Raw genomic sequence first — 16,425 nt, 5'->3', positions numbered from 1 at the left:
AAAAATAGAAAACTACAATTTCATTTTTCTTTTTCGTAGTTTGTTATCACAAAAGATAAGCTGATTATCAAACATGGGTCCTATTTTCAGTGTTGTCACAGAAAAGTTTGACTTAAAACTATTACAGTTACATATAGATAATTTAGGCGTTTTAAAATATAATAATAAAACTCTAAGACACCTGCCCTGGTTCAATATTTACAGGGAATACTATCAGCAACATCTTTTGGGTTCTTCGGGACGGATTTGGCCATCGGAGTTCCTCAGAGCAAAAAAAATCTCGCGTTAGCAGAAACTGAGGTAATACAATACCATAATAAAACCCGGAGTGATGTACGGTGGTGAAACATGGTCACCTACAGGCACTCTCGAGAAAAAGAGTCCCGTCTATTTATTGAAATTTACAACTTTAAAAAAAAATACTGTAGGTATATCTATTTCGGGCCAAATTCTCAACGAATGGGATGTTGAGGTCTCTATGGATGAGTTTATTTGTGATGTAATAAGAAGTATCAAGGATTTTGGATTGTAAGCATTGGATACGAGAAGAATTTGGTGGAGCCACTAAACCTCCATTCAATAATATTATTTCTTTTAAATATTCGTTCAAATATTAATATATTAATTGATGTCTGGCTTTGAATAATTCAGACATAGCATATAGATATATAGACATATAAATATGTATTTTTTAAAATATGCTTTTTTAACTAGCATAATGTTGAAATTTAAATTAATTGATTTAAAAAAAAAAATGAACCTAGAGTTCTCATGGTGATGTTGTCCCAAAGTAGGACAAAGGTTTAGAAATTTGAAGAAGGAAGACGACTGAAGATGTAATATAAGGGATGCAGGGAGCAATCGATCGCTCTTGATATAAAAGCAAATAGTACAAGAGCCAGGGGTGAGAAAAAGGTAGTTATTTCACCCCAATTTTTTATTACTTTAATGAAAACTATGTATAATTACTAGTCAAAATTAATGAGTCTGCAAGTATAAATAGGAGGAATACAAAATGGCGGCTGTTTCAAAACGTTAAAAAAATTAATGTTTCTTTCGGAACTCCATATCTTTAAACTTATCAACGACACTAAAAAACCTAGTAGAACATCATTTAAAGAATAGTAAGATTGCTAAAATAGAGCCATTTACGTTAAATAGTTCTCAAGATACAGGTTATTAAAAAGCGACATTTAGTAAAAAACGCACTAAAAAATTAGTAGTTAGTGAATTTATTTTGAGAAAACTATACATCAAAAACCATTCGACGTAAAAATGTCTATTAACACTCAAAATAAAGTTAATTTAATGTACAATAAAGTGGTTTATTACGTTTATCTTCGTAGGAGTAGTAGTTTTCATGATATTCGACAAAAAGAATTCACAAAATCTTCATTTCTAGCTGTTCGGACAAATCTTTTGACTTATAAAACTATATATCTCAGGAACCTTAAGACGTACAGATTTCTCCAGCCCTGAAATTAATGCTAGTTAAATGTACTATAAAGTAGTTTATAACGTTTATCATCGTATAAGTAGTAGTTTTTATCATATTTAACCAAATAACATCACAAAATATTGATTCCTGATTGTTCGGACAGACTTTTTGGATTTATTAAAAATAATATCTCAGGAAATATTCGACGTACAGATGTCTACCAACATTCAAATTAAAGCTAGTTTAATATGCTATAATCAAAGCTCCTTACTTTGTCACAAATAAAATCATACATAAAGACATAAATGTTCCCTATGTAACCGATCTACCCCGAACCAGATATCACTCATTCCATTATAAACTCTCAAACTCCCTAGTTTCTAATCTTCCATCCTCTTCCATTCCTGACAATCCTCCGAGGCGACTGAAAAGAAGATGGCCACGAGACCAGCTAATGTAAAATGTCATTAGAGTGCTACCAATGGGTAGTTTCTCTAAACGCCTGTAACACTCCAATTTAACTTAGTTCAGATTTACTAAATGTATTATAATGTACAGCTGTAAATAGCAATAAATAAATATATAAAAAAAATCTTCATAGGGGTTGTAGTTTTCATGATATTCTAATATGAATATGAATTTTGCACGAGAAATTTCATCCAAATCAATTTATTTTAACAAATATCATGGAAACTATATTTTCATAAGCAGTAATATGTTTTTTTTTAAAACTAGTAACATTTAAATCAATTGGTTGAGCCTACATGCAGTCCAGTTTTTGCATTATAGAATTATGCTACAGAGCAATTATCGAGCAATAGTATAATCAATTTATAAATAAAGTATAATTGAAATTGAAAAGATTTTACTCAAAGAAATCCGAACTCGATCATAAGTTATAATTTTTTTAAAGCATTCATCACTGTCATGGTGATTTCCTTTTAGGTATTCACATTCTTCATGCAGATAAAAATATGAGAGACCTCTTCTAGGAATATCTCATTAACCTCAGCTATCATATAACCAGCAACCACCAGATGCCTTCAAGTTCCTCGATCAATCACTGCCATCAAATCAGAGGTTCATTTTATATATACCGTTTGGTTCTTGGTTGTCGGTAACGTTTAGTTATATTTAGTTTCCGTTAACATCGCACTATAACATTAATCATTCCTAGGCTAACGGATGGCCTTTTTTCATGAGCAATGAATGCCAATTCCATTATCAATTGAAATCGATTCATACGAGCCTATTAAGTTGAAATATTATTCTTTGTCCAATGAAAAATTTACAAACAGTAAAAAAACTCGATATTGAGATTTTTCAAACTCAAAATCTTATCTATCATTTTAATGCGCTCACTGACTTGCTCATTAATTTACTCTGATCAATGGCTCAGATCTCTTAGCTCTTTTTCCGTCATCGCAGATCACTCCTGTGATAAAGAAATCTCTTTCAGGTCTTGGACTAGTTTATGAGCGGATCGACCAATTCTAGTCACTCTGTGATAAATAACAAGTCTGCTCAATGAAATTCTCTGCAATACAAAACTAAAATCATCTGTATCGGAACAGTATTAGAAAAGATTTTCATTTCGGATTCATCTTTTTTTAAGTATTAACCTGAAAATCTATAAAGCAAGTCACATTCTCGATATTTTTCTTCTGGATAAAGAAGAAAGTTCTGATGAAAACTGAAAATTTACTCATAACCCACCAAAATTCCGTAATTCCATTCCTCAGAACACCCGTCAGCTCCTAGTATCCTCTCTCGTCTTCCCCCACATCGACTACGGATCCTTGGTGTATGGAGGGCTATCTGCAGGATTAGAGTTGAGACTGAAGAGACTCATGAATTGCTTTGTAAGATTTATCTTTGGGTTCCCTAGGCGCTCTTAAGTCTCCCGCTGGTATTCCGAGTTGAAGTGGCTCTATCCAACCTTCCGAAGGCAACCTCCATGGTGTTTTTCTATTCCAAGTTCTTAAAATGAAAAAACCTACCTATATCACAAATCTACTCACTCTTCGTTCATCCATCCACTCATTAAACACCAGATCCCGTCCGAATGATTTGTATATGCCCTCCTAGAGAACCTCCTTCTTTAGCAAATCCTTCGTCATACGTGCAACCTCCTTCTGGAATTCTCTTCCCACCTCCATTCGCCAGTCCTCATCCATTCTTTCCTTTAAACAACACCTATTCCTCCATTTATTGAATAACAAAACCTCCACATCTTTGTAATCAAATAAATAAGCATATATTGATTAACACTATAAACAGTAGTAACGCCAATATACCAATGTAATTTCATTCTACTATCTCTAAATTTGTAAACGCTTGCCAGATAAAAATCTCACTATATGAACCATGTATTTATTCTTAGGGGACATATGTCCCAAAATAAAATTATAAATATGTTTTGAAAAGAGTTCAAATTCTCTACAATACAAAAAAACAAAAACAGACTGTTATCAAAAAAGATATGGCTTATTAAAACTATTACTCATGTTTGTTAAAGAATAATTGAAGTACGAGTATTTGAGCAGGTTCCCTACCAATTATATTAACTTTTGTACGAAAGATCTACGTGTACTGAATTAAACTTAAAATTGAATAAAAAGTAATTAAAATATATGTAACAAAAAATAAAAATAAGAAAGTGTTTGTGAATATTTTTTTTTTAAATACAATCGTTTACATAAACTTTTAAATGTGTCTATTTAGTCTAAAAGTACAGTCACATCCAGCAATAGCGAAGCATTGCCGTGTCAGTTAGTATAAATGTAGGAACAACCTAAGAAAGTAATTTTTTAACTATAATTTGTTTCAAATATTATATAACCATTCTACAAACATCTTCCTAGCGAAAGCTGTATAATTTATTTATGTTTTTTCCCAGCAAAATGAGAGTGAATAAAATACTATTCAAGAGCTTATTCACGTTTTCTCTGTTTTATGTTTCCAATTAAATATTAAAAAAATATTAATACGAAAAGAGAATCTAAAATTTATTATTCTGCCAGGACTAAAGACACAATTGTTGTACAAATGATGTTCCTTATCGCTCAATGTACAAGTATTTGAAATTCCATGACGAAGTGACAGAATAATAATCTGATAAGCATGGAGAAGAGAAAGCAACATCTGAGGATTTAAGCGACTGGAAAAAAATACCGTTATAGAAATGGATATGGGAAACTGATTTCCCGCAATTATATTGTAGCATTTATAATACTGGAAAGAAGCTTGGGGAAAGGGTATTGTCAAGGGCGGTACCGTTTGAACCAGTCGTGTATCTTCTTAAAGCATGGACGTCGACATACCTAAATGAAAAACAAAACCATAAAATAAATCACAACACAATACGCCTGATGATAGCTGGATCTATGTTCAATATGCAATAATAGCTAGGCAGCGTATGCATTAATTTTTTTTTTTTTTTAATAATTTAGTTATTGATATTTACAACTGTATACAATTATACACATCAAGTAAATTTGCTGTAAGTGATATTATGACATGATAAAAACATGTGGTAAATCTACCCATTGATAGAACTCCAAAAACATTTATAAAGGAGAAGATCTCGAGGCCATCTTTTTTTATGCATTAATTTAAAACATTTTTTAGCCAAACTGTTAAATTTTCACAAGATTCCAGAAAAGCTATTGTAGAATTATTTTTTGGCCAAACTGAACTTAATGTAAAAATATTAGAAGTAAACTTATCTTACATATTCATCAATCCTAAATTTTTTGGACAAAGATCCACATTATTACTAATGTAAAATATATATAATAAATAAGAACAAAATAAAAATATATACATATTAGCAATCAACGTAGATGAAAATTGCAAAAAATGTTATAGTCAAATGCTCTTTCGTCTTTACATTTGTACAGAGATGCAGATAATAACACATGGAATTTCTCATTTAATAATCATTATATTGAAACTATTTGAAATATTCTTAGCAGAGAAAAATATTTGAATTATTCCTACTTCCTATTCTTTTTATTTACAATATACACAAGACTTATATCTAAAACCTAAATTTCAAAATATATACATATAACTTGGCCTTTCCTTTGCCACATGCCACATACAGCCATACCACATAAGGGAGTGGGCTGGATTCACCGAATGGGGAAGTCACAATATACGCCCATGAACCGCTGGCCGAAGAGTTAAAGAACGGAGAGGGACCGTTCCACTGGGTTAAAACTTTTCTTAGCAGGGACGTCGTTACGAAGGGAAAATAGCGAGGGAGATATCATCATACCACTCCTATAACAACACGAAATGTTGGGGGATTTTAGAACCTAGTTCATATTCTAAAAATAATAGTAAAAAAGATTATGTTAAAAAACAAATTTCTTGAAAAACTCGTCAGACCACCGCAATGTTGGGAAATCCGGTCAAAGTTGTAGATAAATTTAATATTTCGTCTCCAATAATTTATTTTGGGGAAGCTAACCAAATGTTTGTGGCTATATGATCCGTGGTGGGTTATATTTTCCTTCGCAAGAGATAACTATTTACACTCAAATAAATTGAAGAAAATCAGTAGTCCAATCAGAAAAAACTTTAACCTCAACTAAAAGTTCTGGTACAATAAAAGTTTAATTATAAGTTTTCTAGCTAGTTAAGCCCAGGGCAGCAACAAAATGTCCTAGCAATAGATTAGGATGGGTTGAATCCGAGATTATATAAACATTTTATCCAGCAAAGGTCCTAAATAAATAAAAACAAAACCTGACAAATTTTTTTTAATATCATTAAATATAACAGAAAAATAAATATGAAATTGTTATCATTATTTAATGATATGACCTGGCTTCTCCTTCATTACCTAATAATCCTCCTGGGCGTCTGAAAAGAAGATGGCCTCGAGATCTTCTCCTCTAGAAATTTATTGGAGTTCTATCAAAGGATAGATTCTCCACATGTTTGTATCATGTCACTATATCACCTACAGCAAATTTACTTGTTGTAAATAACAATGAATGAATTATAATATATATATTAGAAATAATACACCCTTGATGACTGACAGCCTTGGAGGAAGGAGAATAATGAAGGGAGTAAGCTGGCAGAAAAAGCGTAGCCAAAAAGGCGGACCTTATGACGGAACAGGGGCGTGGCAAAGTAAAGAGGAAAAGTACGAGCCAATCACTGGTTGACTCCTCTTTGAGTTTACACTACAATGATGGACATTCCTATTAACCTCAACGTAAGCCTAAGCTCTATGGGCGTGACCTTTTTGGCTACACTTTTGATTTGAAAGAGAGAACGGTTATGCTACCCCCTGCTGAAAATCCTAATTAGAGCTTTGGCTGTTTACAAAGTTCACAAATTTACTTTTAAAAAAGCCATTTGATGCATTTCATTTCAAAAATGTACAGATCAACTGAAAATTTCCCTAGAGGTACTTATAAATCTACATCTCTGAATAAATCATTTTTAATAAAAATTTCTGAATTTTATTCACGAGAGAGGACAACTTTTTTTTGTTTTGTACGTCATCCGTTCAAGTTTTTATTTTAGGAGACCAGTGGCCCTGCTGTTCGTCCAAGAGAACAATGTTTCGAACATATAGGTATGTTGGACAAAAATCTATTGTTAGTGAATTTTTAAATGAAATGACATCCTGACAATGTATATAAAACATAGAAATGGGTATAGAGGAGAAACTCGACGGATGGGTGTGGAAAACAAACTTCAATGGCTTAACCTTATCACAACCATGGATCCCCCCGCCTCATACGAGCTGCAACTATGCAAAATTTCCTGAAACCTGCCGTAAACCCTGACTAAAGGCTGCAGTAACCGAACTAACTTGAGGATTCAAAACACGGATAAAACTATCCCACCTCCGATCTGGCCTTGGTCAGTTTCCGAATATGGACAAGGAGGTTGTACTTCTTTCCTTTAGAACTTTTCCTCACCCAGGAGTGGTGAAAAAAATTGGTTCTTCGCCTGTACATCAGAAACTATCGAGAAAATGTTTTGCTACAAAATTTAATCAAACAAACTTTTCTACATTTTGCAAGTACTCTACGATCTACCGCTAAGCCGGAAGAGTTCTCCGAAATAATTACCTAATTCCTGAAATGTCATAAATGCGATTTTCGTTAAAAACTCAAGAACTAAACATTGTTTAAAAATAAACAATTAATAAAAAAGTTTCCTTAGTACATATTATTGCTTCCTTACTGTTTTTACTCTTATTTTTTACTTTTTCTTTTCTTCTGTGAAACTGCATTTTCTACAAAACCTTTTTTTTTCTGGAAAGTTCTAATAGGAAGGTAATAATCTATACTTCTTAAATAACACTGGTTATCGATTTGATTTGAGGACGTTTAAGAACAGCCTTAATGAAATAAAGTTGAAATCAGGAATAAGACCGTTTATTAGCGAGGGAGTTGAGGCATCACCTCAGCAACCTGGAGATTGCAGCTGCGCAGGTTTGAATTTGGTATGGCGAATTGACTTTTATTTAGTGCCCCACAGAATGAAAACTTGACTTCCTCCACCCTCCTCACTCAGGTTAGAACAGGTTGGTTGCCTATTGAAACCCCCTTCCCCTTTTATTCTATGGAAATACATTTTTTTTTTATTCCCTGCAGTTCAGTAGAGATGAAGCAAAAATATAGAAATAGGTAGGAAACTGAACTGACCCATGTACTTAGCAACATCATAATCGAAGAAAAGCTATGTATTCAAGCAGTTAATGAAATAAAATATTAATAAATTGGTAAAGATGGTCAGGAAGTATTGTGAGCCAAAAGAACATAAATAAACAAAAAATTATTTATTCATGCCGACGTTTCGACCTGAAATTCAGGTTTATTAATAATAAACTGATTTTATAAATTAATTCTATAGCGTTTGTATGGTTGTAATGACAATAGTCAGCTTTTTATTTTCACAAATCTATAAATAGAGTTAGAGTAAGGGGGATCCTAAATACTAAAGAAATTGTTGTTATGAAAGGAGCAAGGATTATTTAAACTGAAAGTTTGGTTTAAGTAAAATATCTGTGACACCTGCACTGCACTAGATTTTTCCTTTTTACACTAAAATCCTCTGAAATTGGTTTGTTATAAAAGAAAATACATTATAATTAATTATTAGAATTTAAAATTTTCAGCGATGGTTATAATGATAAAAATGTACCCATAGAAATTTTTCTTTTTTCTTATTAATATTTACTGTTTCAGGCATTGAGCAGCTTGGTGCTGATGTGCCTTGGTGCAGTGGCAGGGCACTCAAAATGTGGAGGACATAATCTCAAGTACACGTGGGGAAATGCTTTAACTGACTCTCCTGACTGTATTGGGCCGAATAATGTTCCCTATCCATCGTACGTAATTTCAAATTTGTAACATCAATGACTGATTTTCAAAATATTTATTGTTTTTATATATAAAATTTCATGAATTTGATTATTCCTCTAGTTTTAAACTACTTGGTATCCGAAAATAACATAAATATGTGATAATCACTACATAAATAAAAATTAATTTGTGTCTTTGACTTTCAATCTGTTGCAGCCCTTAGTACACTTCTCATGAAGACCAACTATATGAGTCGAAATGTGAATTCTTAATAAATAGTGAACACTATTTACAAATTTTTGTTTTTCTGACTGCCACTAGACATGATTTAACATACAGTCAAACATTCATATATAATATTTTTTTATTAGAAATAAATAAAGAATAATTCACCTTCAAATATAACTGCATTTGTAGTCATTGTTTATCATTAACAATATCACTAAAAAAATATAAAGCGATGTAAATAATATATTGATTGTTTTCAGGGCGCAAATAGCAAGGAACTTCAGAAAAGGAACCATGTGGGGCACAAGTAGAGTTGGAAGATCAAACACAATAATTGATCCTTTAGTCACACAAAAAGCTCTTTTGAAAGCACATGCTTTACAAGATAACTCATTTAACAAATTTAGAACAGGTATTTATAATTTTCCATGGCTTATCTGCTTATTTATTATGACTTTCAAGTAATAAAAAGTCAATTTATGTCTGTTTTTTTTACATAAATTCGTAATAAAAACATATAGATATTTAATTTTAAAAAATGATGAGTAGATTGTTGACTGTGGATAATATATATATTAGAAGAAGATGGTTGAGGTGCGATCAGGGAAGAACACAAATAAATAAAAACTTATTTTCAACGTTTCAACGACTTATGGACAACGTTTTGGCCAGAATTTCAGGCTTTCATCAGGGCTAAGAACAAAAAACAAGATAGCAACCATAATGAATAAGAGGAATTACAGAATGATTAGAAAATAAAGAAACCACTAACGTTATGGTTACAAAATAGTACAAAAGAATTCTAAGATGATAAAGGCTGCATGAGAAAAGTAAAAATAAAATTGAATAAGAGGAAAGAACAACAAATAATTTTTCTTTCCTCTTACTTAATTGTATTATTACTTTTCTCATGCAGCCTTTATCTTCTTGTAATACCTAGACTTCCCCTCATATTAATTTTAAAAAATATTTAGAATTGGGAAATTCAGCAAAAAAAAAAAGCCTAACAATAAATAATTGTTAGTACATATTATTGCATAACTACAATATTTTAATATTTGTTAAAAGATAGATTTTATAACTAAAAATAAAAATTACATTTAATTGTAATGATTATTTTAATTCATCAGTTTCAGTTAATGAGGGAGGATAACCATTAGCAATTCTTACCCTATAAAACTAATTTTTTTTTCCAAAATGAAAAAATAATTTTTGTCTAATTTATGTTTTTTTTTTGTAAAATTAAAGAATGTTCATCTGTTGAAATGAGTTTTTCACAACACAAACAATATAAATTCTATATTCACATTAAAACAGTTAGATATAGTTGGTCCACTTCAACACCAAACTTCTTTAGTTTTCCCAATTCATTTCGATCCTATATCTTGCCTATTAAGGTTAGCCAAAGCAATTTTTTTTTTTTTAACATTATACCACAGAAAACTTGTCTTTAGAGCAGAAAAGTAAAATACATAGAAAAAAAAAATTTATTTTTAAATCCCAGTTTGTGCAGTTTCTTTATTACTTTATAACTTTACTTTATAACCTTACTTTATTCTTTATAACTTAAAGAAAATAATAGTTTTCAATATTTTTGAATGGTTATTGGTATAAACCAGTAAAAAAACAGAATAGGAAAAATAAATAAATTTTTGAATGAACTCATTCAACAAATATATGGACAGAGCAATTACTTTGGAAACACATTTTTTCGATAAATTCAAATTTTCATTTAAAGAGAAATACATCTTTTTAATTTAAAAAACTTTTTTCTATTGGTGTGAAAATTTAAAATTTGTTAAAATACAGTTCTTTACTTGACCTTAGTGCCTTTTGAAAATTTGAAAAATGATTTACTAGAAAAACCTGACAAAGATGCCCTTGAGTGAAGCATGGTTCAAATAAAATCATTTCTCAACTTTTCACACTGCTAGACTTGCATGTTGGGCCGGCCTGTGTTTCAATTGGTTAGGCTCTATGGCAGGTCTATCGTTCTAGGATCTACAGGCGGTGCTGGTTCGAATCCAGCCTGGGGGAGTTGACTTTTTTTATTTAGTGGCGGTCCCTCAAAATGAAAAACTTGACCCCCCATCATGGTTAAAATAGGTTGGTCACCTGTAGATAACCAGGCAAACATCATGTTTAAGTAAGGCGTCCCCTCACTTCTGAAAAGAAATTCATGATGCCATCTAGTGGCAAAGATATGCGGTAAGAAGCCTGGGCAGCCATCTTGGTCCCCAAAAACAAAGGGGTTAGTACCAGTAAAGAAGCCATCGTGACCTGTACCAGAGAAGAAGAGGACAGAACTCTTCAATAAGGTCTCTTCTCATAATGATGAGGGAGTAAATCCTTTGACTCAGGCGAGAGAGGCAGTGGCGGCAAGAGGATGAGAAGAGAGAACCCTCCTTCCATAATCACATTCCCATCAGAACCAACCATCAAGCTCCATATAATCAACCAAGTAAACTGCAATATTTAAACCCATTCATGTAATAAAACCAAATTTCTCACTAACCAACTAACATACATTGTAATCACTTTGCTCAAACTCTACAGCTAATTATGTCAGAAAACTTTAATGAGAATAGAGGTTATTTCATTTTAAAACCATTATATCAAGTTATTTAAATACAGTCCACTCCATTGTTACCAGTAAACTATCAGTAATTCCTTAATTTAAACCAGCTTACCAGTATAATAATTAATTTGGGTAATATCCCCCAATTTTTACTCCAGGGAATACCTCAATTAAACACATCACCTTCACTGTGGATTGCCTTAAAATAAAAAATAATAAATTCCATGTTCCATGGTAATTTGTTTCAAATTACAATAAGGTAAATTGAGGTGTCATTAAGCAGTCCTACAGGCTGTTCAGTTCAGGAACAGTGAAAAATTGCAAGTTTTCAGTTTTGAGAGGATTGATTGGTAAATTCTGTAAAAACACAAAAAAAAAAATGTGAGTGAAGCTGCATCAACTAGATTTAAGTTTGCAATAAATTCAGGCATCTATGTTGAAGAATTGTCTGTTGAGTGTGAAAGTGGGAAAATCTGGCCCACTTTCACACTTAAGATGATCCTTTGGAAGAACACAAGAGTTAATTGTGTTTAATACTTCCTTTAATTAATACTTCCTTTTTAATTTAAATAAGCTTGGATGGTTCACTATAAAAAAAGAAGATAATACTTTATTTGGTACCATTTGATGCCAATAGCCATTTCATTGATGTCTGCTGACGTACTTAGTAAATTATTAAAAAAATATATATATTTTCTTAAAGCTCACAAACATTGAATTAACGGGGGATTAAAAAAATTTTTTTTTCTTAGGGATTTTACATTTTTACTCTAGACGCAGATTTTCCACAGTATAGTGTTTCAAAAAAAAAAAAAAAGTTGGTCTCATCATTTTTCCCACACTGTTTTAGGCCTAAGGAGTCTCCTTACATTCATCCAGCTATTTCATACTCAGTCAGCCAACTCTTTGTATGTTAGTAATTCAATATAGCGGTTGATTCAAAATTATTTACAATAAATTAACAAGATATTTGAAGTATCTCTAAGAAATTGTATTTAATTGGAATAGTTGTATATTTGACTGGAGGTGTTCACAAAACAACCATTAGTATTGATGAATAAATTGATCTATGATTTTAATAAATATTATTTAGCCAACTGAAGCTGTTTCAAAACTATGCCAATTACTGACATTAATTCCATTACTAACACAATGTATGGCACATAAGTATAGATCTTATGCAGGCCTTGTTTCATTCAAAATAATTTGAGCCTCAAGTTTTTTTAATTATTTTATTGACCTTACAGAATAAATAAAATGGCAGTTCAATTTTACTAATAGGAAGTATAATTATACTACTTGCGTATGAAGTATTGATGAGTAAATTGATCTATCAGTGCTAAAATTTTTATTGATAGATTCTTAGAGGCAGAACCGAAGCTTTCAATGATTGGTGAAGGACACTATCAATTCATACAATGTCGCTCAGCATTTTTTTCAAAATAATACTCTTCAATAAATTAAAAATATTTCAATTGACAAATTAAGTAATTTTCACAACTATTTCATTTTAGGGAGAGACTTTTCCTCAAAAGAAATGTGTCCTACAACTCCAGGTAGACTTTGTAAAACAAGGTATAATACAACTGCCCCAATGTATGGTGTATCTCTCACTTCTGGTCAACCAGTAACCATAGTTCAAAAGTTTCCAGACCTTCTGCAACAAGTGGTCTATGAGGTTTGCGAGTAAGTATAAAAATATTAGTTTTTTCTCAAGAAAATCCAGCTAATTTAACTAAAAATACAAATAAATTATGTAAACATAGTCAGTTAAATCTGGGAAACAATAATTTGATGCGAGATACAAAATGAAACAGTCAGAAGAAAAATTGTTTACTGTTTAATTTATTCTGATATTACGTCCTAGAATACAAGTGTGGGAAGAGAGTAAAATAATAATAAATATAATAGTGGAGAATAGAGTGGAGAGACTCAGTGGTAAGGACTAACGCCAAAGACCTGGATTCGAATCAGGCAGTGACAGATAATTATGTATTCTATTAATGGAGCCGTGAGTCAATCCTGTGGGTCCATCCAGCCTCATAAAGTGGGTACCCTTAATTGGGGAAAAATCTGGGAGTCGAGCGTGATTCTCACCTCACGTGATAAATCACCTCCTTGCACAATCGTTGGTCTAGTAACAGTATTTTCTTACAAAGTACTGTCTCTTTATGGGTTGTAGTGGTACAGATTTATTTTTTTTATTAATAAATATAATGGAATATATAAAAGGTAATATAAAGAGATCGAGGACTTACAAATTGTATACTACTTAATGTTACATAAGACAACTAAAAATACCCAAAATAAAATAGTATTAGTATAAAACTAAAAACAGTTTGAATCACAAAGGAATCAGAAAATAAGGTAAGATATTTACATCGTTCCTATATATGCACCTTTTTTTCTGGAATTCATTAATAATCATATTTCCATTATTTTTTTTCCTTTAAAACTTTACAACTTATTATAATATTATTTGATAAGATTTAGCTTTAGAATTACATTCAGTATTATTTTTACAGACAACCTACTACCCTCTAATGAGTAAAACTTGAGCTAGAAGATAGGTTGAATGCGGGTTCCTCTATTTTTTTCTTTTATTAATACTATGTTTTCAAACATTTTGATTGTACATGTAAAGTTTGATACTTTTAAATTTGATATATTATGTTTGTTTGATAGATAGATTATTGATATATAGACATACTACACATATACATACTTTATAGGTATGCTACATTCCTTTAGAATTCTTTTAAAATCTGAAAAGTAAATTAATTTTGATTTCCATATTTGTTTAAAAGGTATTCTCTGAGGTGTTTTTGAAGCTATTTCTATTAATTTTTGTTTTCAAATCATATAGTACATCATTCAACGATTTTACTTCAATGTAATTGTAAATTCTTTACATTAAAGCAGTATTTATTTTTTATATTTTGGAGATTATATTTATCACTTATGCAAGTGTTTATTGAAGTTTGACATATTTCCAATTTATTGTCCTTAAATATTTTTATGACTGGAAAAGTAGTTTAGAAGATTCTCGTTTCCTTTTTTTTTTTGGATTATAAGAATAATACTTTTTTGTATTTTGATCACCGAATTTAATATTTTTTCTGTTTGTCTATTATTTCACCAAGTTCCATTGTATATAGTTTTGCTTTTTTTTCTTACTTAATTATATCTCATTCATAGCCCTAAAAAAAAAACTACAAACTATCCCAAAATACAAGCATTCATTTAACAGAAAACAATTTTTCACTCAGTATTTCATTTTGTTTTTTGTTGCACCCAAACCACTATCTGCGAGATCAAAAGTGTAAATAAATTAATTATTTCAACAATATGAGAGTGCGAAACATGATCATTAAAAACTATATTTTATTTCATATTCAAATTTATATAATTGTATTTTATTAATTGCTTATAATTATAATTCTATTTTATAGCCATTTTATATACACATATTTTAATCTGTAAAACAATTGTTTCAGGTCAAAAGAATGTGAATTAGTGAGAGGAGAATGTACACAAACTTATGTACCTTATCTCTTTCTTGTCATACCTCTGGGTCCAGTTACTTTAACAGGACAAGATTATGTCCTTGTTGAAAGTGGTTGTGTTTGCAAACCAAAGCTTGCAAATGTGTATACTGAAACAATGTCGATTCCATGATAAATTTGATCACATGTAAAGCCACCTATGAATCACACTAAGTCATTTAGTTGTAAAATTAAGCTGTATAAATTTTTATTTTTTAATACAACTTTGTGATTTAGATGTGATCCAAGACAGGCTAAAAAATATTAATATTTACATCCAATTTTAATATATTAATACCATGATTCCCTAGTAATGGATGGGATGTTGACTTTGTGGTCATCAAGGGATAAATCATTGTTCTATTATTGCTTTAAGATCATTTTTTGGATACCTTGTTATATTAGAACTATAACTATGGCATGAAAAGACATAACATAAAAGGACGTAAAGATTAAAATTTTGAGAATTTTCAGTAATTCTCCTGGTATAATAGAAAAAAATGTAATGAAAGGGAATGTTAACAGTTTAAACAAAATTTTCAAGTGATAAATTTTATTAAAGTATTTCATTTTACCCACTAATGAATATACTAATAGCAAAAGAATAAAAAATGGATTTTGATGGAAGTATGTCATTCATTGTATAGTTCATATCATGTTCTATGTTGATAGAATAATTTTACACAATTGTAAATATTAATTTAATGCAACTTCTTAATGTCACTGAGGAGTTGGTGTACAGGTTTAATTTATTTAAAATATACTTTATTTATTCTCAAATGTTGATCACACTGATCGATATTTATTATTAAAATTAGTTGTAAGTTATTTATTTTAAAGAATAAAATTATTGATTACATTACATTAAAGTTTTTCATTATTATTCTTAACTAAGCTGTGTAACTACAACTTTTTATTTAAGAATGAAAGTTAAGTGTATAAAATGTATGATGTATTTTAATGAATTATAGAAGATTAAATTTTTATGTTGTGTTTATTCTTAACCATTTTAACAATATATTTCAGCTTCCGTTAATTTTTAAACTTCACCGACTAATTTATCATATAACTCTGTAAGCATACTAATACATATTGTTAATTTAAGTTAGAAAGGGAGGAAAGTGTTTTAAGATAGCAGTTATAAGCACCAAGAAATGTGAGATTGAAGTTTTGACTGCTTAAGGAGGTCTTACCTTATGAATGTTTGGGGATACAGCCGAACTGGATATTTATTCCTACTTAACTGATATTTCTGTTTTTCTGATATCCATACATCAATTACATGAATATATTACA

General features: G+C 30.6%; 1 protein-coding gene across 1 annotated transcript in view; it reads left to right on the top strand.

Annotated features, from left to right (window-relative positions):
- Positions 1-16,115, top strand: part of LOC106681331 (uncharacterized) — a 42,130-nt gene extending 26,015 nt beyond the window's left edge. The window contains exons 2-5 of the mRNA XM_014421591.3: positions 8,662-8,804; positions 9,267-9,418; positions 13,099-13,270; positions 15,082-16,115. Of these exons, the coding sequence (XP_014277077.1) occupies positions 8,662-8,804; positions 9,267-9,418; positions 13,099-13,270; positions 15,082-15,262 (648 nt within the window). The 3' untranslated portion in view covers positions 15,263-16,115. The remainder of the gene's footprint in view (positions 1-8,661; positions 8,805-9,266; positions 9,419-13,098; positions 13,271-15,081) is intronic.
- The last annotated feature ends 310 nt before the right edge of the window (positions 16,116-16,425 follow it).

The sequence above is a fragment of the Halyomorpha halys genome, unplaced genomic scaffold (genome assembly GCF_000696795.3).
Source record: "Halyomorpha halys isolate HHAL.00 unplaced genomic scaffold, Hhal_1.1 Scaffold327.1, whole genome shotgun sequence".
Lineage (NCBI taxonomy): Eukaryota > Metazoa > Arthropoda > Insecta > Hemiptera > Pentatomidae > Halyomorpha > Halyomorpha halys.
Note: the sequence above shows the minus strand (reverse complement) of the source record. Positions and strands in the feature narration are given on the sequence as shown.